General features: G+C 39.8%; 2 protein-coding genes and 1 non-coding gene across 12 annotated transcripts in view; 1 reads left to right on the plus strand and 2 right to left on the minus strand.

Annotated features, from left to right (window-relative positions):
* The window catches only part of MYNN (myoneurin), a 27722-nt gene extending 17966 nt beyond the window's left edge, over nucleotides 1-9756 (minus strand). For 2 of the 9 annotated variants that reach the window (XM_073232105.1, XM_073232107.1), the window contains exons 1-6: nucleotides 8569-9722; nucleotides 7895-8190; nucleotides 4621-5414; nucleotides 3724-3883; nucleotides 1722-1900; nucleotides 789-872 (exon numbers count right to left, since the gene is read on the minus strand). In XM_073232105.1, coding sequence (XP_073088206.1) covers nucleotides 789-872; nucleotides 1722-1900; nucleotides 3724-3883; nucleotides 4621-5414; nucleotides 7895-8190; nucleotides 8569-8571 — 1516 coding nt within the window. In that variant the 5' untranslated portion in view covers nucleotides 8572-9722. Of the gene's footprint in view, nucleotides 1-788; nucleotides 873-1721; nucleotides 1901-3723; nucleotides 3884-4620; nucleotides 8191-8568 lie in introns of those variants that run through there. The other 7 variants (XM_073232104.1, XM_073232108.1, XM_073232110.1 and 4 more) reach the window with 7 other exon arrangements.
* A 1093-nt stretch (nucleotides 9757-10849) lies between these two features.
* On the plus strand, nucleotides 10850-14794 carry ACTRT3 (actin related protein T3). Of its 2 annotated transcripts, XM_073232115.1 has the most exons (3): nucleotides 10850-11058; nucleotides 11952-12143; nucleotides 13677-14794. In XM_073232115.1, the coding sequence occupies exons 2-3, from the start codon at nucleotides 12085-12087 to the stop codon at nucleotides 14593-14595; spliced, it is 978 nt and encodes a 325-aa protein (XP_073088216.1). In that variant the 5' UTR covers nucleotides 10850-11058; nucleotides 11952-12084; the 3' UTR covers nucleotides 14596-14794. The 2 variants fall into 2 exon arrangements, with proteins under 2 accessions (XP_073088216.1, XP_017533094.1); XM_017677605.3 differs by lacking the exons at nucleotides 10850-11058; nucleotides 11952-12143 and adding an exon at nucleotides 12152-12700.
* On the minus strand, nucleotides 10945-11017 carry TRNAV-AAC (transfer RNA valine (anticodon AAC)). The gene has a single exon. It is a non-coding gene; the product is annotated as a tRNA-Val (tRNA).
* Nucleotides 14795-22467: the final 7673 nt, after the last annotated feature.

Here is a 22467-nt window from a genome sequence, read left to right on the forward strand (position 1 = left end):
CACTTGGTTCTAATATAGTGAAATAAAAACCTCTATGTACATAGGCACTGTTACTTGATATAAAGCACCCTATTTCATGGAAAAGCACTTTAAGTAATAGAAAATTTAAACTAAAACTAACTTAAGTCTTTTATTTCTATCATACATTTAGTGAGTGGCAATGATATGCCAGACCCTGGCTAGAAGATATAACTAGGAGTAAAAAATTACGGTTTCTGCCCTCAGGTAGCTTACAAATTAGGAAATTCTTAAAAAATACTGATAGAAATTATTCTTCTGAAATAAGAACTGGTCAATGCTTTTTTAGATAGGAATTAGGAGAGTTTTTAAAAAGAATAGCAGATTTTCAAAGTGGCATATTCTTTCGTTTAAACATTTTTTTTAGTATTTTCTTTATACTACTTATACACTACCTTTTACAATGAACATGTCAACAACAAGATATATTCTTAAAATTGCATACTGAAAACTATTTAATAAGTATTATTTAATTCCTTTTTTCTTTTCGTGTATATCTACAATTAACCGAAATAATTAAAAAACTATTTATTATCTAGCTTTATTTATTATCTTATAAAATCTACACAATTCTAAACCAAATTTAACTCACACTCAAAACAACTAAAAAAATGATGTAAGTAAATAGAAAGTTGATATTTATACATTAAAATATTGCTAATAGGTAGAGTATGACTAGAAAACATATAGCCCATAATGGCTTAAAAGTCAAGGTTTACATAAAAAGAAATTACAGAACAAAAAATAATATATTCTCCCTAAACACAGACCTGTATGGGATCGAAAGTGTTTGTTGAGCTCTCCTGAGGAAATAAAACTTTTCCCACAAATACCGCATATGTATGGTTTTTCACCTAGATGGAAAATAAAATATATTGAAGTGGTGTACTATACCAACATAATATTTATCAATTACAATAACCTAAAGTAAGCTGTGCTAAAACATTATTTAAAACCTCTTTATGTTATATTTTAGGGGTATTTTTAGTGTGATTCAATTTAAATGAATATTGGTAATTATTTCACACCTCTCACGTAAACTGATGCTTTTCATAAAATAAACTTTATTTCTGTAAATGTCCTTCTAGTAGACTAGAATTTGGCAACAAGTTCAATTTTTTTATTAAAAACGTGAAAATTCATCAATTTAATTCAATTCTTACTACCTTTTATATCATCAAAGGGGAATGAAATTGTTTACAGAAGATCTATTACAAAAATGTACCCTACAAAAAATGAAAATCTTTGAACAAAATTCATGCTTTGCATTTAAGGTATCTATTTAATTTGCAAATCTTAGAGTATCTGTATAGGAAAAGTCCTAAGAAGTTATAGAATCAATGATCTACCCAAGCCCACCCCCATCCTTTAATTTCACTCTTACGGTTTTATCCAAAGTAAATGAAATTTCATATGAGGCTAAAGAGTTTTCCTAATCATAAAACATGTTTCCACTCAAGTTTATACACTGTCACAATCATCTCATTTTAATGTATATAAGTTACATGATAAAAAAATTTCACCTACCACTATTATTCTAAAAAATAAATCTGCTTTTATGTCTAATACTTATGTGGAAATTATAAAGAGCTTCAAGAAGCACAAACAACATACATAACTATAAAGTTTGTTTGTAAAGGCTCGATTTCCCTTTTTTCATTCACAACTTTCCTTATTCTAAGCAGTCTGTGGCAAATTCTTACCTGTATGTTTTCGAGAATGAGTGATAAGAGAACTAGAGACAGCAAATGCCTTCCCACAAGTATCACACACGTAGGGCTTTTCTCCAGTATGCCTACGAACATGATAGGTCAACGTGCTGGCTTGGGCAAATCTCTGTCCACACCTATCACAGACATATGGCTTCTCTCCACTATGCTTCCTATTAGTAAATAGTTATATATGCCAATAAGTAAAACAATTTGAGGTCATTCTATATCGCAAGCATTTTTCACGTAGTGTTTTATTTAATTTTATCTTAACAGACATTAAATCATATATATTTAAAATCAAGTTTCAATACAGACTGTCAAAAATACATGTTTTTGTTATCAAAATATCAGTTGAGATCACTTCAAGAAGTTCTGCCATTAACTTGATATGGTTGTCATGTATACCCCTAACGTTGCAGGCAATTGTTTTCACTGGTCCATTTACTCACTCTTTAAAACTCTTCCCTCAAACTCCCAGCATCTCCTTACCCATCCTCATTCTTAGCTGATATCCTTACTTTATGTTCCACCGAGAAAAATTTAAGTGATCAGAAGAAAATCGCCCCCATCACAACAATCCACCCATAGGCATCTGTACCTATATAGTTTACTTTCTTTCCTATTAACCTAATGTGAGGGTGACAGTTCACCTAAATCCAAGTACTCCCATTTGTATACTTATGATACTATACCCCTTGCCTACTTAATGATACTATGCCTATTTCCCCCATCCTTACATCAACCATTTTTCCCACCCCACTGTCTCATAGCATACAAATAAACTATTATGTCTCCCACCTTAAAAAAAAAAAAGACCCTTGATCTCACTTTCTGTTCCATTTCTCTGCTCTCCTGTACGAAAAACTGGAGCCTCCAACTGTTCTACTTTAATTTCTTTTCTACTAAACTCTTCTCTACTAGCCTCTGCTAACACTGCTTCTGTGAAGAACACTGACCTTTCACTTTGCAAAATTCAATATTCAACTTTCAGTCTTCATCTCCCTATCATCAGAATTTGACACAGTTTATCACTCCCTTCTGGAATCATTTCCTTCACCTGGATTCCAGGAAAGCCTACTCTTCTGGTTTCCCTCCTATATTGGCTGCTTCTTCCCAGTCACCTCTGCTAGTTCTTGCCCATCTCCCAGAACTCTTAAAATTAGAGTGCCCCATGACTCAGTCCTTTCGTCTCTTCTGCTACATTCTTTCTCTTGGTTATGGTTTTAAATACTATTTATATGCTGATAGTATTTAATTAACATCTTTAGCTCAAACCAGTTCCCTGAATTCCAGACTTTACCAATTGTCTACTATTCATCTCCATTCAGATGGCTAAGTTACCTCAAAATTTAACATGTTCAGAACTCTCTACTCCTAAACTCCTGTATTCCTGCTTAAACTGTCTATCCACAAATCTCCATTTCAGTTAATGGTGATTCCATCTTTTCAGGCTCAAAACCACAGAACATCCTTGATTCTACTCTTCTTTCTTTAATACCCACATCCAATCTGCAGCAAATTCTGTGTGTTCTATCTTTAAAACATGTCCAGAATTTGACTTCTACTCTTATCTCTTTCACTGCTGCCAGTCTGGCCTGAATGATCATCATACTCACTTGGCTTTTACCTATAGCTTCCTAACTGAAAACCTTTGCTTCCATCTTCTTGCATCCTACAATCTTATCCTAATATAGCAGCCATAGTCAACCTCTTAAAATGTAAGCACTTACCTCTCAAACTTAAGAGTAAAAGCTTAATAATGGCCTACAGAATTTTATACCATGTGGATGCCCTATCACCATTCTGATCTTATTTCCTTCTCTCACTTATTCCCCTCCAGCCACCAAAGAACTAGAAGTTCCTTGACTACACTGAGAATATTGTATGGTGGAACCATAATTAGAACTCTACTGTTTTGAATTCTAATATAACATTCATTAGACTATAGTGAATGATAGACTCAAAGATCAAACAACTAATTTTTTGTTATTACCTTGCATGAATCTTGAGATTGCTAGAAGTTGCAAATTGTAAATTGCACACATCACACTTATAGGGTTTTTCCTCACCATGATGCATGCGACTATGGAAGACTAGCTGGCATTTCTGAGCAAATCCTTTATCACACAATTCACATTTGTATGGCTTCTCACCTAAAAGAACAAAAATTAAATTGATATTTAAGAGGAAATACTGTCATAGTTGCTCAAGCCATATAAGCTTTCAAAAGAGTTTATCAACAGTACTAGTTTCAGTATTCAGAAAATATTAACTGCTACAAGTAAAAAAGCAAATAGGATTATCTTTTTCTAGACTGACAACTGAAAACAACAGTAATTAAAAGAAATTAGTGTTTCTCAATTCATAATAGTGAAAGGTGGTCAATGAAAGAAATACATATTGCAACTTAAACAGTACAATCTAAGTATATAAATAAAGGTAAATGTAAAGGTTCAGAAAGGAATGTGTAATTCTAATAAACATGTTCAGAAATTGACAAAGTCTAGGGAGCAGGTGGTGAGATGTGTTGACAAAATCTGAGAAATGGCTTGAGTTGTAATTTTTCTCTTTATCAGTTTTAATATCTTTATCTCTGTTAAATACTTAGCAAGCTTGTACCAAGTTTATGCTTATTTTTTATTTGGAGGGAAAATGATAGAAAGAACTCATGCATTAGGACTTAGCTTATCAGTTACAATAAAACAAACAGCCATTAAATACTTGGTCACAATAAGTATACACCAAATTTTGGTCTAAAACAATCAACATTGTATATTAATACATTGTCTATAAAAAAAATCTCGGTCACAGTACAAAAACAATTTTATCTCCCACAAATCAGTGGGAGTATTTCCAGTAATACTAGATATCTCTGTAGAAGAGTTCTTACCTGTATGAGTTCTTACATGTGTTTTCAGCTGGTTACATTGTGTAAATGCCTTTCCACACAAGTGGCAGACATAAGGTTTGACTCCTTTATGTATTCTCATGTGCCTTCTCAAGCTGCTGGCTTCTGAAAACACTTTCCCACATGTATTACACATTGGCTTGGCTTTGGAATACCTCTGATCCAGCTCTTCCCCAGAGCTCTCCAGCTCGTAAGAGTTCTTGTCACTGGCTATATTAGACATAGAGTGTTCTTTCAGAGCACAGTTTGGCTGTGATTTTCCACGTTTCCGTTTCACTGAAACAGTCTGTACAATATCTTGTGCTGGAAAAGTATTTTCCACAACTGACGTCAACTCGAGTTCTGAATTACCATTTCTTTGTGCAACTTGTTCTATTACAGGTGTGGACAGTTTATTTGCATCTAGGAATAATTCAACAGATGCATTCTCTAAAATGTCAGTGGGATATTGCACTGTTTTATTCTGCCCTGCTTTCTGGGAGTTAAAGGCCTTCTTCTTCTTCTTAGCTTGAGATGACTTCTTTGCTAAAGCTCCTTGTTTAGGATTTGCCTGAACTAAATCTGTAGACACTTCTGATTTCTCCCGACTGCTATAATCTCGTAGAGTAAGAAGACAAGTCTGTTGATTCAATTCAATGTTTCCAGTAATACTAGATATCTCTGTAGAAGAGGGATTAGCAATAAAAGCAAAATCTTCCATCTTTATTTTACATTTAGTGACCACCTCTTCCACTTTGAGATAGTCAGCAGCCTGATGAATTTCTTTAACATTCCAACTGTAAGGAAACAAGGCTAAATGACAATATTTTGATAAAAGGAAAACTGTTTCTCAAAAACAGAGGTGCACATATATTTCAATGTCTTTTAAAGACCGAATGAAGTAGAATGATGAAAAAGGCATAACTAAGAAAACAAGTTTACGAAATTCATTCACTCACTCAGAATAATGTTTAGGCAAAAATCTCCAGCTTTACAGAACTTGAAAAGATGAAAAACAATGGTTATTCACAGCTACCTATGTACAACTACAGAAAAGTAAAATAAAATTTCTGCCTGCTTTAAAAAACACTTGGAACACAAAAGTTGTGTTGGCACTGTACTGCCTCCTGCCATTCATCCCTAGTCCTCTTCAGATAGCAACTTTTCTGAATTGGCAACATAAAGACTAAAAAAATTTTTTTCCTATTATCTTCCTCTGCTTCTCACTTTCCTGTGCATGTGAAATCACCCAGGGATCTTGTTTAAATGTAGATTCAAATCCAGTAGGTCTGTAGGGGGATCTGAGTGTCTCCATTTCTAACACTCTCTGGTGGTGCCAATGCTGCTGGTCCATCAATCACACTTGAGCAACTCTCCCACTTACTTTTTTTGTGATATTCAACCCAAGTTCGCTGGAGAGTTTGTCACATTAGAGTTAAATATAAAGACTTAAGTTCAACATTCCAGTCAGTATTTACTGAGCAGCTACCATGTGTGGTATGAAGAGAGCTATTAAGAAATATCAAATAGCCCTTGTCCTCCAGAAGTTAACAATGCAATGAGAGGTTGTTTGATTACTGTACATTGGACCTAGCCTTACTAGCTGAATTAATTAGGGAAGTTAGCATCTTTGGTGCATCAATTTTCTTAGCTGTAAGATCAGAGTTGAGCCAGTACTGACGCTAAAAATATGGCCCTTTTAATTATTTGATACACACACACACCCCACCCCCACCCCCTGCTGCAAGTAACCTTATTTGCCATTTTCCCCAAATATTTAACTCATCAGGAAAAAAATATATTTTTCCTTTTTCCTCTTCATTAACTGAACCAAAAAAGGGTTTTAATCATAGCTAGTAAAATAAATATAATGCTATTACTACATCTTTATTAAAAGTAAAAATTGAAATTGAATTAAAAATAACTAGTGACATGAATCTCTCAGGTCTTTGAAAGTATACTACTGTTACTAAACCTGCTTTGCCTCAAGTGCCAACTATATTTTTTTCCTCTTTTTAAATTTAGCATTATAATAGTTTTTCAAAAATTGTCTTTTAATATAAAAATTGTTTTTTACTATTTCAGCTATTACAGATTAATTAGATTTATAGGCTGGCTTGGAAATTCAATTACCAGTTTAGGGAACATTTTTATTCCCTGGGAAAATAGACCCCAAGTTCCCAAACATACTACATAATCTGGAACATAATCTGTCTGCAAATCGAATCTTCCCCCTAGATAAGAATACAATATTTAAAATACTCATTGGGAGGTGGGCCTCCAAGTAAATACTTAATCTTCACGGAAATACCAAGGTAATTATAACCATCTCATTTTTACAGAAGGGGAAACTATGGCCCAGGCTGCATTCAAAGAGACAAAGTGACTGGCAGGTGAGATTGAATTCTAAAACCCCTAGCTTTTCTATGTCATAAAATTATGATCTATTCATATTTACACCTTCCTTAGAGTTGCAAGAAAGAAGACAGGGTAATTTGAGTTCTCTTCCTTTTATCTCCTCTACCTGTTTCCCCACAGCAAATAAAACTAATGCATTTGGTTTTATTATAAGTATGCAGTTCACTATGTATGAGAGACATATGGTGCCTGCATTCTCAGATTCCTTAGATACCTTGTTAGTGCCCTAACAGCATTAAGCATATTAGAGAAGTATTTTACCTCCTTGGACCAAATTTAAACATTAGTAATGATAGCTTTACAGAGATAACAAGAATCACCACCATTTACATTCCAACGAAGTTACTGTCCCCGAATGAAGATCAGGAAGGAGTCTGAATACTGCTCTTTGTGGTTGGAAATGGGAGCACTATTAAATCAACAGTTTCTTCTTTTTCCCATTGGGCACTCCCGCACCTCAAACACCTGAAGAGGTGGGGAATAAAGTGTGAGGGAGAAAGAAGACCAGAGGAACATAAAGACCAAAAAGCAAGAATAAAATGGAATTCGCTTTGAATTCATCGTGTTGAATCTTCAAGTTTACATAACTGAAAACAGACTTTGTTTCAGTAGATACATCAAATGTGTCAGTAACAAGCCTTTAAATCCTATTAACACCTGTGCTTTTTGTGCTTAAGAAATGTAATCTGCTCATCCTACATCTGTGATACTGACTTCTTTATTTAAACAACAATAACATCATTTGTACACATCAATATTGCCGACTCTGAGTTCAGGGACTGAATGGGAAAAATACAAATCTACTTTACCTCTAAAGATCATTGACTAGCTTCTAGTGAAAATAAAATGTGTACTTTACCTGTCAAGATTTAAAGTTCCTGTGTATATAAACTCCAACAGTTTCTGAAATCCATCAGCCTTCACCTGACTCTGATCAAGAAAGACATTGTTCTCAGAAGTGCTTCTGTAGATCGCACCAAAATACTCACTAAACGAGGCAAGCACATTCCTATGAGCTTTGAACTGGAATTCCCCAATCACTACGGTGCAGTCACAAAGAAAGCCTGCTTGCCGCTGTTTGTTCAGTCTCTCTAAAAGGTGCTCACAGTGGTGCGAATAATGCATTCTGATATCAGAAAGAATTTTACCCTTGTTCTAAAAGACAAAAAGAAATAGTAAATCAGTAATCCTAAGTTTTCATCAAACGTTTCAACCAAGAAACTCGTGAGGGAGAAGGGACACAGGACATAACATGAACAAAAATAACATATCCCCAGAAAATTCTGGTTAAACAGATATGGCTAAAATGCTTAAGGGTTAAGTTCCTTTCTAGCTATGTTTCATCCTGGCCAAATAACACAATCACCTGGACATATCAATAAATGGCTATGAATGGAAACATTTCTTGAAAGTGTTTTCAACACCAACTGAAAAAAAAAAAAGCACCGCAAAATTTCACGCTTTTACATCAGACTAACCTTCAGACTTTCAACATCAGTAGGCATACATACGTTAAGAATAAAACAAACTAACCATTAAAAAATGATTCCTCGGGCAGATGAAGAAAAGACGATACGAGTTCTTTAAAATTGCTCTCAAATCACCGAAACCTGTTAGCTTCCAGGGTGCCAACAGTCGCTTCGGTGCGCTGGGCGGGTGCCCAAGGGGCGGAGAAATGACCAGGGCCAAAGGTTGTCAAAGGTTCCGTCACTCGCCCCAAGGAGGCCACATACCCGTCTCTTCCTCATCTCCACTCGAGACGGCATCGGGAAATGACTACTAAGCCAGGGCTCTCCTGGCTTCTGCTGCCCTGCCTTTCGCCCCGCTCCCACTCTCGCGAATTCCCACAGCAGAGGCTGTGGCCAAGGCCAACACCGGGGCTGCCTCACCCAAACGTTCCACGGTAACATCTTCGCTCCCACCTAAGCTCGAACTCTGAAGAGTCTACCCTCCGATGGTGCAGGGCCTGGAGAAAGTGGGGATGGCGGGCTGGGAGTACCGAACTCACCTACAGCAACCCAAACGGGGAAACAGTTTCTTCACTCTCTCTCCGCCATAGTGGAAGGACGTCACCGCACCACGCTCCGCCTCTCCCTTGTTCCTCCACCGCAATGTCACATCCGGCTGCGGGCGTCCCGAGGCAACGCAGGACCTCTAGGACCTTGGAGGTCCCACCCGAAATGGACGCAACAGGCTGGCCCACGGAGACCCCACTCCCTTGCATGCTAGGGGACCCTCCCGAAGCAGCGAGTGTAATGCATACGAGACCTAAGGACTCGCTTACAGTGCTCCGCTTGTCTTCCTCATTCTGAGCAGTCTGACCGGCCGACAGTCAACATCTCACGCTGCGCCAGCTTTCTGGGCCGAGGCCGGGCAGCGAAACGCCGCGGGCCTCTCTTTCCAGCCGCCACATTGCGCGCTGCATGCTGGGGCTTGTAGTCGCTCCTCTTTTCCCATCATGCTCCCCTTCCTTGAGGCCCGACGAGTGCAAACAGCTGCTTTGTCTACTCGGTCTCTTGGCCGTGGTGAATTTTTGAGCTAAGACTAATCATTACCCAATCAGACTAATCACCATCCAAAAGCTCTTGGGACACCCTGCGTTTTGTTTGCATCGGTCAATTGTAGCCCAGTTTCTAGGAAACCCTTACCTGCTGTTAGAAGTCTGAGATGCACGAAAGCGGAACAAAGCAGTAGGGCACACTGGGCATGCGCAATGCCAGAGGAAGGTGGGCTTTAAACCGGAAAAAGTTCTGTCTGGAGTAGAAAATTTTTGATACGGTTATTTACATAGAATTCAGATTTTGTACAGTGAAGGAAAACGTTGCCAGTTATCTGCGTAATCTACAAAGACTCAGAAACAATAAGATAAATCGTGATATGTTAAGGTTGATTCTTCCCAAGTACCTGCAGACATAAATCTCAGAAAAGCAAAACTTCAACATTTACTCGTAATTTCAAAGGACAGCCTCAACTTGAATTTATTCGTTTCTTTTTTTTTTTGCACCATTAATCTACAGTTACATGAGAAACTTTATGTTTACTAGACTCCCCCCATAACCAAGTCCCCCCCACAAACCCCATTACAGTCACGGTCCATTAGCGTAGTAAGATTCCGTAGAATCACTACTTGTCTTCTCCGTGTTGCACAGCCCTCCCCGTGCCCCCACCGACATTATACATGCTAATCATAATGCCCCCTTTCTCCACCTCCCCCATATCACCCATCCTCCCCAGTCTCTTTCCCTTTGGTAACTGTTAGTCCATTCTTGGGTTCTGTGATTCTGCTGCTGTTTTGTTCCTTCATTTATTCGTTTCTTTTTTCCTGAGAGTTTCCCAATCAGATTATGTTTGCTTTCTTTGTAATTTATTTTTTCTCGGTAGGAATTACATTTGTGAAAAAAAAGCACAACCGTTATGTTTATAAAGAAAATCTTAAGGCTGGTTCTTCCTTGACTTGATCTTTATGAGTAGTCTAATTTTTTTCAGACTCTACTGTTCCTTTTCTCGGAACCCTCTTCGGTAACTTACTAATTCATTCAGTAGTAACTCGTTTCTACTAGGTGTCAAGTATGACACTAAGTATATAGGAATAAAATACTGTCTCCTGGCATTTAGAGAAACTGCAATCTCAAGGGGAAAACTAATGGAAAACCAAATGACTTCTAATATAAAGAGTGTTCAGGAGTTTTTCCACTGTATTTGATCTTTTCTTGAAGGCTAAATGTAACGTTATTTTCTCAGTATCAGAATTTGAGTTGAAATTTTTAAGTCTTGAGCCCTTCCACGTAGCAAGCTGTTAATAAAGACACTTGGTGTATGAACTAACACAGAAGCTAAAAGTTCAAGTTTACAAGGTAAGACTATTACATAGTTCTTTTCCGGGAAGCCAGTGAAGAAAAGGAAATCAGTTGTTTCCGCCCGGTTTCGAACCGGGGACCTTTCGCGTGTTAGGCGAACGTGATAACCACTACACTACGGAAACCTCGTTGGAGAAGAGGTCTTGGAAATCCTTCATATTGTTAGGTAAGCTTAATGTACCTTAACGGGAAATAAAGGATCAGAAGAGGTAAAATATTTGTCCAACTGAACAGCGCTGAAACTATTTCAAAAATTGGACTTTGTGAGCATAAACACTTTCTTTCAAAGCTCCCTAGATATCGCTATAGAAACCAGACACCCTCTAGTTGCCCTTCGACAAGTTGCCACTTTGTTGTGTGGGACAAATATTTTATTACGTATCCTTTCTCCGCATGACGTTGCCGAGAGTCCCGGGAGAGTTGCGAGGCTTTGGGGCTTTTGCCAACCGGGAAGGGCGATCCGCGCCCAGGTCCCGGAGTTCCAGCTCCCGCAGTGGCGCGCAGACCCAAACCCCATTGCAGCTTACACCAGCCAGAACGCGACCATTTCAGTCTCTGGTGGCGAGACGTGGAAATAGCCTTTCAATTTCCTCCGCTGCTTCCGTAGACCAACTAGAGGTTCTAATTTGCGTTTGTGTTTTAAAATCCTGTATAAGATGTGCAAAATTGAAGGGATAAAAGATCAGACCTCAAGATGCGTTTCTTGGCACGCAGTGTACTTAAATTTTTCTAAACCTGAACTTCATAAGGAATATCAATTTTTCTGCAGAGGCAGACATTCTTATGCCTAAAAATCAACAATTTTTAGGAAATGAGAATGAATTTCCGTATTATACCGTAGGATAACCTGAAGATTTCCTATGTGTATGTGTGTGTGTGTATTCTATATATATATATATATATATATGGTTTAAAAAAATGAGATCCTACCATTCGGTTTTGAGCATATTTTACTTAGAAACTACAGGAAAGAAACACACCAAAGTAATGCCCAGTATAAAGAAATGTCTTTAAAACCCATTTGTAAATCCTAGCATTTTTTTCCCTTTTTCTTTTCAGAAGTTGACGAGGGTTTCAGAAACGTGGAGCGTGCCTCTCCTCCTACGGCAACTTTCCCTTGCCCCATCTTTCCACCTTTCTTAGTTTCTAAGGCGCAAAGCAGGGGTTCCCGATTACCCGTGGACCGACACCCATGAACCAGACAGAGCTCAACGGCTTTGGGAAACATAACTATTTTTATGGCTCATCGAGGTATTAGAGAAGGGTTAGATTTATATTTTGAAGAGTTAAGTCGGTTTTTCTTGATCTTGGTATTCCTGGATTCCAGGGAGTTGGGAAGACACAATCGAGGGTGGTACTTGGGAGCTCACCGTGCATCCGGAGCCTATGGGCCCGAGGCTCTCCGGCCCCCAGCCGGCACTAGCAGAGCTCAGGCCCCGCGGGACCTTGCATGGGCCTCTGTGACGCGGCATTCCAGGCCGTCAGCCGCGCGCATCACTGGGGCCTTCTTTGTAAAGCCGCCCAGGGTCTGCATCGCGCACTGTCCGCCCTCCCGGCGCAGCCCGCAGCCAGGGCAGTGGGAGCGGCCGGGCGGCAGGAGGAGGCGGCATGAGCTACCACCAGGTACCGGTGGTAATCGACAATGGCTCGGGAGTGATCAAGGCGGGCCTGGCTGGGTCCCGGGAGCCCCATTTTGTCTACCCGAACATTATTGGCCGCGCCAAAGGCCAGAGCTGGGCGGCCGAGAGCGCGCGGGAACTGTGCGTGGGCGACCAAGCTCAGGACCGGAGGAACTCGCTGTCTGTCAGGTATCACCTTCCCCCAGCACGCGAGACTGGCGCCGAGGGGGAGCGAGAGCCCCGATGAGGGGCGCAGGGGTGAGTGACAGGATAAGGAGGCCAGGAATAGAAAAGTCTCAGCCAGCTGGCATTATTGCACACGTGCAGGCCACAAATTTCCAAGGGTACCAAACATCTAAAAAGCGAACATTACTTGCAGTGTGTATCTATCTATACAACGGAATTCAAACGTATAAGTGAACTTATCTTTCATAAAATAGTTTACTTAAGAATGTTACTTAATGAAATAAGCCAGGTGGAGAAAGACAAGTATCAAATAATTTCCCTCATTTGTGGAGTATAACAACAAAGCAAAACTGAAGGAACAAAACAGCAATAGATTCACAGACTCCAAGAAGGGACTAACAATTACCAAAGGGGAGGGAGGGAGAAGGGGATTGAGGGGTATTATGATGGGCACACGTGGTGTGGGGGGGATCATGGAGAAGACAATGTAGCACAGAGAAGGCAAATAGTGACTGTCCCATCTTACTACACTGATGGGCAGTGACTGCAATGGGGTATGAGGGGGGACACGATAATATGGATGAATGTAGTAACCACAGTGTTTTTTCATGTGAAACCTTTATAAGAGTGTATATCAATAATACCTTAATAAAAAAATGTTACTTAATTCATGGTACTTTTGTCATTTGAGTTATTTTCTTCAATTAATTGATATTAAAATCATTGTTATGTGAAGATTCCACCCCCCCCTTTTTTTTAAACCAAAGGTCTCCCAAGGGGGGCTGGAAATGAAAAGCAACAATAATTGCTATAGAAGGTAGCTGTGCTAACTTTCTCTGGCAGTTACAGTTCTCTAACCTCTGGCAATCACAGCCCACAAAGGGATACTGGCAATAAATATGGGGATTAACCCAGGTTTGAAGGGAGTAGAAACTGGAAAAATTAAAAGCTACCATTTATCTCATTGTTCTTCCTACAGCTACCCAGTAGAGCGTGGTCTCATTTCTTCCTGGGGGGACATGGAAGTCATGTGGAAGCATATCTATGACTACAACCTGAAGCTAAAGCCCTCTGATGGGCCGGTTTTGATTACGGAGCCAGCACTGAACTCACTGGTCAACCGGCAACAGATCACTGAAGTGTTTTTTGAGCATCTAGGGGTTCCTGCCTTCTATATGTCCATTCAGGGGGTTCTAGCTCTCTTTGCTAGTGGCTTTACAACTGGCTTTGTGCTGAATTCAGGTGCTGGGGTTACCCAGTGTGTGCCCATCTTCGAGGGTTACTGTCTGCCTCATGGTGTCCGGCAGCTAGATCTGGCAGGCCTTGACCTCACCAACTACCTCATGATGCTGATGAAGGACCATGGCATCATGCTGCTTAGCACTGCAGACAGAAAAATTGTCACAGACATTAAGGAAACTTCTTGTTATGTGGCAATAAACTATGAAGAGGAAATGGCCAAGAAACCCAACTGTATAGAGAAAGTTTACCAACTACCTGATGGGAAAATGATCAAGCTCCATGAACAGCTCTTTCAGTGTCCAGAGGCACTCTTCTCTCCCTATCTCATGAATCTGGAGACCCCTGGCATTGATAAGATGTGCTTCAGCAGCATAATGAAATGTGATACAGATCTGAGGAATTTATTTTTCTCCAATATTATACTTGCTGGGGGATCAACTTCTTTCCCTGGTTTAGAGAAGCGGCTAGTTAAAGATATAGCAAAGGTGGTGCCTGCCAATACCCCTGTGCAGGTTACAGCTCCCCCAGAAAGGGAACTATCTGCGTGGATGGGAGGATCTATGCTTGCATCACTGTCTGCCTTCCAGGATATGTGGATCACTGCTGCAGAATTTAAAGAAGTTGGACCCAACATAGTACACCAAAGATGCTTCTGAATGTGGATAATCTGATAAGGAGAAAAATGTTTTGAGTATATGTGACAGAAAACTTTGGGTATTATGTGTTTCTGGAAGAACAGAGAATTTTCAATTATTGTAACATCCATGTCTCTGTTGCATTTCTATAATGGGGGAAAATAATGGTTAGGCACTCAACATTTATTGAGTAGAACTAAATTAAATGCTAGAGGAAACATTCTTGATCTTGGAGATCTTTTATTTTCCTTGGAGAGAGAGCAGTTATGTGGTACATGATATGTACCAAATGAATAATACAGATTTAAGTTTGTTGAAGTTTATGGAAAGATGGTTGCCATGAAAAGATTTCATAGCAGAGGTATGCTATCATGGATGGGGTGGCATTAGGATGGGGGGGGGGGCAAGGTGGCATATATCCAGAAAAGCATAATGGATAAGCAAGGGGCTAGAGATGTGAATGAACAAAGCATATAGGAGTCATGTTTACTAGACTGGTTTTGTTAAAATGAGTTCATATAAAGCTAAGAGCAGACTGGAAGGTAAATTAAGGCCAGGGATTGGAATTCTTTGTTTTAAATGTCCTGTATGTAAAAGGGGAACATTTAAAGATTTCAAAGCAGCAGTATAAGGAAATTAAGATGAATGTGGCAGTAGTTGGGAGGATAAATTGGACTGAGAAGATCCTGCAGACTTGATGATCAGTGAAAAAAGGTATTAGTTTAGATATACAGTAAGTCTTGTATTGAAGATTACAGGCAATAGGAAGTAAAAAATTACAAAACTGATAAGTCTTGCTGCCAATTTGGTTAGACACGAAGGAGAAAGAAGGGTCTGAAATCACCTTGGTAACTGAGAGAATGATGGCAGTATTGACATAACTCATGGTACTTAGAATCTGCTCAGTGCCATGAATGCTAAATCAGGAGTCAGATCCTATCCTTAAGAAGACAGTAGTTTAGTGTGAGAGGTGAAATTCACACCTTAATTACAATAATAATAGGCAGAAAGTGATTTAGTGTTCTAAGAGAAGTATAAAATACTCTGTGAGTTCTTAAGAAAAACCTTGAGCTCAGAAGACTCCTGATATATTTGGCTTTGGGGATGGGCTTGGACAGCTGGAATGCAAACAGAATGGAGTGCCCTGCTTTGAGTTTAGGGGCAGCATTATGTGGATTTAGGTCCAGGCCCTGCCACCTACTGCTGCACAATTAAAGCAAATCGTTTAAACATTTTGAAGATCCATTTCCTTATCCATGAAGTGGGGTTGCTAATCCAGGGAATTAGGACAGGGTCACTGTGAAGTTCAAATGAGATAATGTCCCTAAAGTATTTTTAAAATATACTAAGATGTTATTTTTTGCTTAGAGAATTAAGAATTTATCCAGCTCAGATGCTAGTTTATGGAGTCAAAATTGAGCGTGTCCTACACATATTACTTGTACTTCAATTGACCACTTAATTTATGCAGCCTTATCTTTTAGTTTGCTTGTCTTTCTCCCTCATGAGATGTATTCTTAGAAGACAAGGATTGTGGGTTTTTCCCTTTTCTTCTCTGTCCCCTTCCCTGATGCCTTCTATAGTGCACTCCCAACAGATATGTAGATAAAGAGAATTGACTAGAAGCACATTTCTGGCAGAGGGTACACTCAGGCAAAGTTTCCAAGGTGTAAAAATGATGGGCATGTACAATTAGTAGTAACTTACTTTGTACAGAGTAAAGCACTTGTGAGGAGATACATTTTATTTGGCATGTGTCTCCCATTTTAGTGACTGTAAATAAGACTAGACTGGGTAGGGTGCAGAAAATGATTATCTGAAGGCAGTCTGAATACTGATGCTACAGTCACTAGATTCCTAAGCACCTGGAATGATCCCAACCCCTTACTTTAGAATTCTAAAAGTGCTTTTTTCTAAAAGAAAAGAGGGATAACCATACATTTACCTAATTTAAACTTCAACATCCCAGAGAGATGGACAAGTATTATTACCATTTTATTAATTAAGAAACAGATTTGAACAGGTTAAGAGATTTAAGTTTAAAACCATCCCCAAGTAGCTTGCTGCATTAGGCAAGCACACATTCCTTATTTTTGTCTCCTAGGTAGTTAAACCAATGACCAGCCTGGAATATGCATAGACTCCGACCTCTAATACGGGGTCACAGATAATTCTTTTCATAGGTAAACTTGGGATAGGAAATAAAATGTGTAAATTCCGTTTGGATTTTCCCTGCCCTCAAAATCGTCTGAAACCAACCCCTCTAACATTTTACTTTTTTATCTAAGTGCCAATAGCAACAACTAAACGGAGTTCACCCAACTGAGCACGAATTCAACAATTAAGATCAGTTATACTTAAAAAAGCACAATAAAACCTATTATAAATACCCGCCACAATTCATGAGAACAAAGACAGTGGCTGAGAAGCCTTTACTTCCTAATAAAAGGCATATCAGTCCTTAATGTTAAGATTAAGAATGACATAGTTAAGAAAACTCATCCTCTGCTCACAGTTAAAGAGAAGACATTCTAAGAAGTGAGCAGAGTAGGAACTTGGAGGCTGCCCAACGTGCGAAGGCAAGATTCTGGTTTAATGCTGCCCGGGAATCTGTTTTTAGGTTCTCTAACAAATGTCATCAGATTTGAGAATCATTTTGCAGTGTCCCCAGCCCTAAAATCTTCGTGTGAACTCCATGTTTTTAGGATAGTCGAGTACACGGCGCCCGGTCTGTAGGGGATGGAAACGGAGATTGGAAGTACCTTAAGTTAGTTTTGATCTTTAAAGTACATCCCAAGACCCGGCGCCTTCCTTCATGGGACTTGGGGGAAGGGCGGCGATTGACCTCGTGGCCGGAAATGTACTTAAAAAACTTTTTCGTGTGTGAGGCTGGCTGTCGCGAGAGCCGCCGCGGACTGACTCGGCCAATCCGGCCGGCCGGCGCCGCTCCCTTTATAAGGAAACTCGGCCTTCTACGCGCCGGGTTGCGGTGGGTGGGCTCGGGAGGGGTGGCGGGCATTTTTAATCTAACCCTAACTGAGAAGGGCGTAGGCGCCGTGCTTTTGCACCCCGCGCGCTGTTTTTCTCGCTGACTTTCAGCGGGCGGAAAAGCCTTGGCCTACCGCCGTCCACCATCCAGTCTAGAGCAAACAAAAAATGTCAGCCGCTGGCTCGCTCGCCCCTCCCGGGAACCTGCGGTGGCTCGCCCGCCCGGCCCCCGAGCCCCGCCTGAAGGCCGCGGTCGGCCCGGGGCTTCTCCGGAGGCACCCAATGCCGCCGCGAAGAGTTCGGCTCTGTTAGCCGCGGGGCCCTCGGGGGCCAAGAGCGAGGCTCTGGCCGCAGGGAGAGGAACGGAGCGGGTCCCCGCGCGCGGCGCGTTTCCCTGAGCTGTGGGACGTGCACCCGGGACTGGGCTCAGACACATGTAGCCTGCTGAGGGGCCGCGGGCGTCCGCAGTCAGCTTTCCCGCTGGCAGGGTGACTCCAGTGCGTGCGTGCTTCTCCTTCCGCCGTCGGTGGTGGGCCTGTGGGTCTCCACATCTGCAGATTGAATCAGGGTGCGTGCAAAGTGGCCTAAGGACATGTGAAAGCACCTCCAAAATTGGCCCAGAGGAATGGGCAGTGAACCTTGTAGCCAGCTAGCCGTTCCTGTGTAGGGTCTTTTGTCCTAAACCCCCGTCTTTGGTTTTGTTAACCTACGTTTTATGACCATGTAGTTCCTGCTCTGCGGATTTTGTTGAGGTTTTTGCCTCTCCCAAAGTAGATTTTGACCAGTCCCCTCAATCGGTGTGCAAGAGCAATGATTTGTGAGATTACTGAGCACGTCATAACTATTTGTTAACGAGAAGATAGAGTACGTTCTGAAAACAATGAAAATTATGTTTCTTCATGGTCATTCTTTCTCCTTTCCTCTGACTTTGAATGCAAGGTACTAAGTGGTTACAGATGAAAAAGTTTTCAAAGGTATATATACGCCCAGCCCCCAAGGAACTGGGTCTGTTTTCCTTTCCAGAAAAAAAAGGGAAAAAAAGCTGACGGTCCACTAGGTTAAAGGAAACAACAGGCCATTCTTCCCATTCACCCCCAAACCCGAACTCTAGACTTCGTGTGGATTCATCGCAAATCAGCGTCTTTATTTCTGTAAAACAGCTGTTGTGGAAGAGTTACTGGGAGAGAGTAGCCAGCGGCCTGCATTATAAAGGTAAATCATCAGGGTAATAATACCCAGCCGGAATCCTGGCATGACAATGAAAAGGGCCAGTCAGTAGATTTATGAATGCTGTAGGTCTACAGCATCTCAGCCTATTACCTAAAATAGGTCCGTCCTGTTTAACAAATACAGTTCTTAGCCTTATTACAGTTAAATGTGAAAAAAAATTAAAATGCATTGTTGCTGGTAATGTTCTCTAAGAAAGAAAAAAAATTTCCCCAGTCAGCATGGTTTTGTGGAAAGAACATAAGGTAAGTAACTGAAGTTCTACTTCTGATTTTCTAGATTCTTAAAATAACTAAGCTTCACTAAGCTTCCATTTACGCAGATCTTTTAAGATCTCTTGAAGACTGGGGGGTGGGGGGAGTTCCTACAACTACAAATAAATAGATGTCTTTTGGTCCTGCTCCATCTAGTGGTACTTTTGCTTCTTCACATTTACAAAATTGGTGGTGGTGTCAGGCTTGAGGCAAAGATGGCCATCTATTGGTAATGCTATTCTTTCTCATTAAAAAAAAAATAGTAATTATATAAATTTATAAATTTAGAAGTAAGACCACATCTGTTGTCCATTTCTTATATTTTAAATCTTTTGGCTAATGTCTTATAAACATTCCAAAGGAGAATTAGTATTATAAAAAATTGGTATATTTTCCTGTTTTAGCAAAATTATTCCATTCTCTTCCCTTAGTTATGTAATTTTGGAGTAAAGGGGCCATGAAGGTCAGCCACTGAGATAATTTACATTAAATCTTTTGTAGATAATTATGGCAAATGTGACTTCTTATTGTTACAGGATTTAAATCCCTCTAGCAGATAAAGAAACTGATGCTGAGAGGGGGTTGCTTAAGTTAATTTTTTGCAGAGTTGGGACCAGCAACATGGCCTCCCATCTTAATTCCAGTGTTCTATTTCCCAGGTGTTATTATAGTGCTGCACTAATTTGCCTGAGAAGGGTGACTAGAATTAACTCCAACATCATTTGCTGGTTTAAAAAAAAATGACATCCTTAATGGTTACTTGCCTGTGAGCTTAATTTCCATCCCCCATTCTCCCTCTGTCCACAACCTTTTTTGGTATGATTTGTGCTGGAAAGTCCAATGTGTGTTTCACTATTTTACAAGTATACTTACTCCTTGTTAGTTGTGATAGTTATGTTCTTTAAAGTCACTGTAAATAGTAATTTAGTGAATACTGAACTATTTCTCCTAGAGGAAATATAGAATTAGGTTACTATGAGACTCTGGTCACAGTATTTTCATCAACTGATCAATGTAAAATCTTGTTTTATGTGTGTTTCTGTTTAAAGACATCTTATTTAATATATATTATTGATTGATTCATTAACATTGAACTCATGCCTAGCAGCACTATAACTCATGCCTCATGCTTATCTAATACATGTATTTTCTCTATAAGGCCTATTACAGCCTTCTTGCACTAGGAACACCAGACAATCATTCCAGCACTATGCTTAGTGATCATCTTGAACACCAACCTCACTAACAAAAAGCACAAATACTCAAAAAAAACAAAAGTGCCACTAAAGGGATCAAAAAAGGGCCCTTTTTACAGTATTCTGTTTGGAACACAAAGGTAGTGTGACACCTTGTTTGATCTCAGCTGGGAATCTTATCGGGTGACTCAAATATTTCACTACTCTGCACATGTCCAAGAATGTGAAATCATTGCAGGTACTGATTTTGGAGTTACAAATGTTAGTGAATAGATGAATTTGCAAATATGGAATCCACAAGTATTGAGGACTTCAAAGTCTATGGGATACCTGTACCTGAGAGAGACTACAGGTGTCCACACTACCCTGAAGCACTTAGGTCTTGTTTCATGCCTTTTATATGATTTAAACAAGTGATTCACAAGGAAGTGTAAGGGGAAAAGAGGTATATGAAGTTTGAGAATAACAATTTTTGTCCCATTTTCAGACACTTACATTGAGTTTCAAAAATGAGGAGGAACAAGAGAATTTTATGCTCATGAGGGAAGCTGTATCTTTTTTTTAAGATATTAGAATTAAAAAAATTTTTTTTAAGTATTGATATACAATTTTATGAAGGTTTTACATGAACAACATTGTGGTTTCAACATTTACCCATATTATCAAGTCCTCAACCCCCTCCATTGCAGTCACTCTCTATCAACATAGTAAGAGCTGTAGAGTCATTGCTTGTCTTCTCCGTGCTGTACTGCCTTTCCCATGACCTACCTATATTGTGATTACGAATTACAGTGCCCCTTAATGCCCTTTACCCTCCCTCCCTTCTTGGGAGGTCCCTTCTTGGAAGGGAAGCTGTATCTTTAAAAATATTGAGAAAAAAAAATTATTGAGAAATAGAGATTTTGTTTTGTCTTTAGAATGAGGGGCTTCTTTTCTAAGGTCCTGGATTGGCCTGGATTGCTTTTGTTTTTGAAGAGGTGAGTTTTAAATCAGCTTGTCCTGATTCTGCCATCAAAAATTCCTTATTACCTTGACTGAAGACTAAAAAGACAAATGGGTGGTGCAGTTATGCATATGTACACACATATACTCACACTCATACAAAGTCTAGGGGAAGAGTAAACTGAGAATGAAATGACAAAGTCATTGTCATTCCTTATTATTCTTTAAAGTTAATAATTTGTGATGGAAGTAAAAACAGCAAAAATACCTAAGGCTTAGGCCAGGGTTTGCAAATTTAAATGTCCGTAGTGGACGTGAAGGAAACAAAAGAGTGAATAATGCCAAGATTAAGAAAATAGGGAAGGTGGGAGAATGAATGTCCCTTTTAAAAGGGGGTAGCAGCCTTGTGGACATAAAGGCCTGAAATTGCCAGTATTTCAAGGGAGGACAAAAAATTGAGATTTTTGTGTGAACACTGATTTTTTAAAGTTGGTAGCTAATTTGAAATAAAATTTAAATGTGTAAGTGTATAATAAAGAATTTGGCTGGTGTTTGTTCCTGAGCCCTGGGAAGTAGTTTCTATACTCCTGGAATTTCCCTAATGCTTAAGAGTGCTTTTCTTATTCAAGGTGGGCCCTTCAGGCTACACCTAATAGTTTATGAGATGAATCAGGATGGGGCTGACCACTCCAGAAAGACCAATTACGAGATCATCAGCCTGCCCTGGGAGGGAGCATGGCTACAGACTGAGTTACATGAGTTAACGAATCATGCTGTAGTAGTAATGAAGCCCCAGTAAAAACTCTGGACACACTAAGCTTGAATGAGCTTCCCTGGTTGGCAATACTCTACTGTCACACACACATCAGAGTGTTGGGAGAATAATGTGTCCCTCAGGACACAGGAGGGAACAATGGAAACTTCACATTTGGGACCCTCCCAGACCTTAGCCTATGCTTCTCTCCCTCTGGCTGGTTCTGATTTTGAGTCCTTTTGTTGTATTAAAACTGTAGTCATAAGTATTAAACTTACCTGAGTTCTATGAGTCAGTCTAGCAAATGAACAAACCTGGACCAAAAAATCTGGTCCATTATAGGGTACTAATTTATGACCTTTGGCCTAAGACAAACTCAGTGATACCAGAGGTCAGGAGTGCCTTCTCTTAAAGTGTGGGTGTTTGGACCGTCCCACCAGTTCAAGACCTACCAAGGCTAATTATGTCTGAGGAGAAGCTGTGCTGTTGGCATCCATTATAGGCCCCTGAGAATATCACTAAAGACAGAAAT

Source organism: Manis javanica, chromosome 3 (assembly GCF_040802235.1).
Source record: "Manis javanica isolate MJ-LG chromosome 3, MJ_LKY, whole genome shotgun sequence".
NCBI classification, from domain to species: Eukaryota; Metazoa; Chordata; class Mammalia; order Pholidota; family Manidae; genus Manis; species Manis javanica.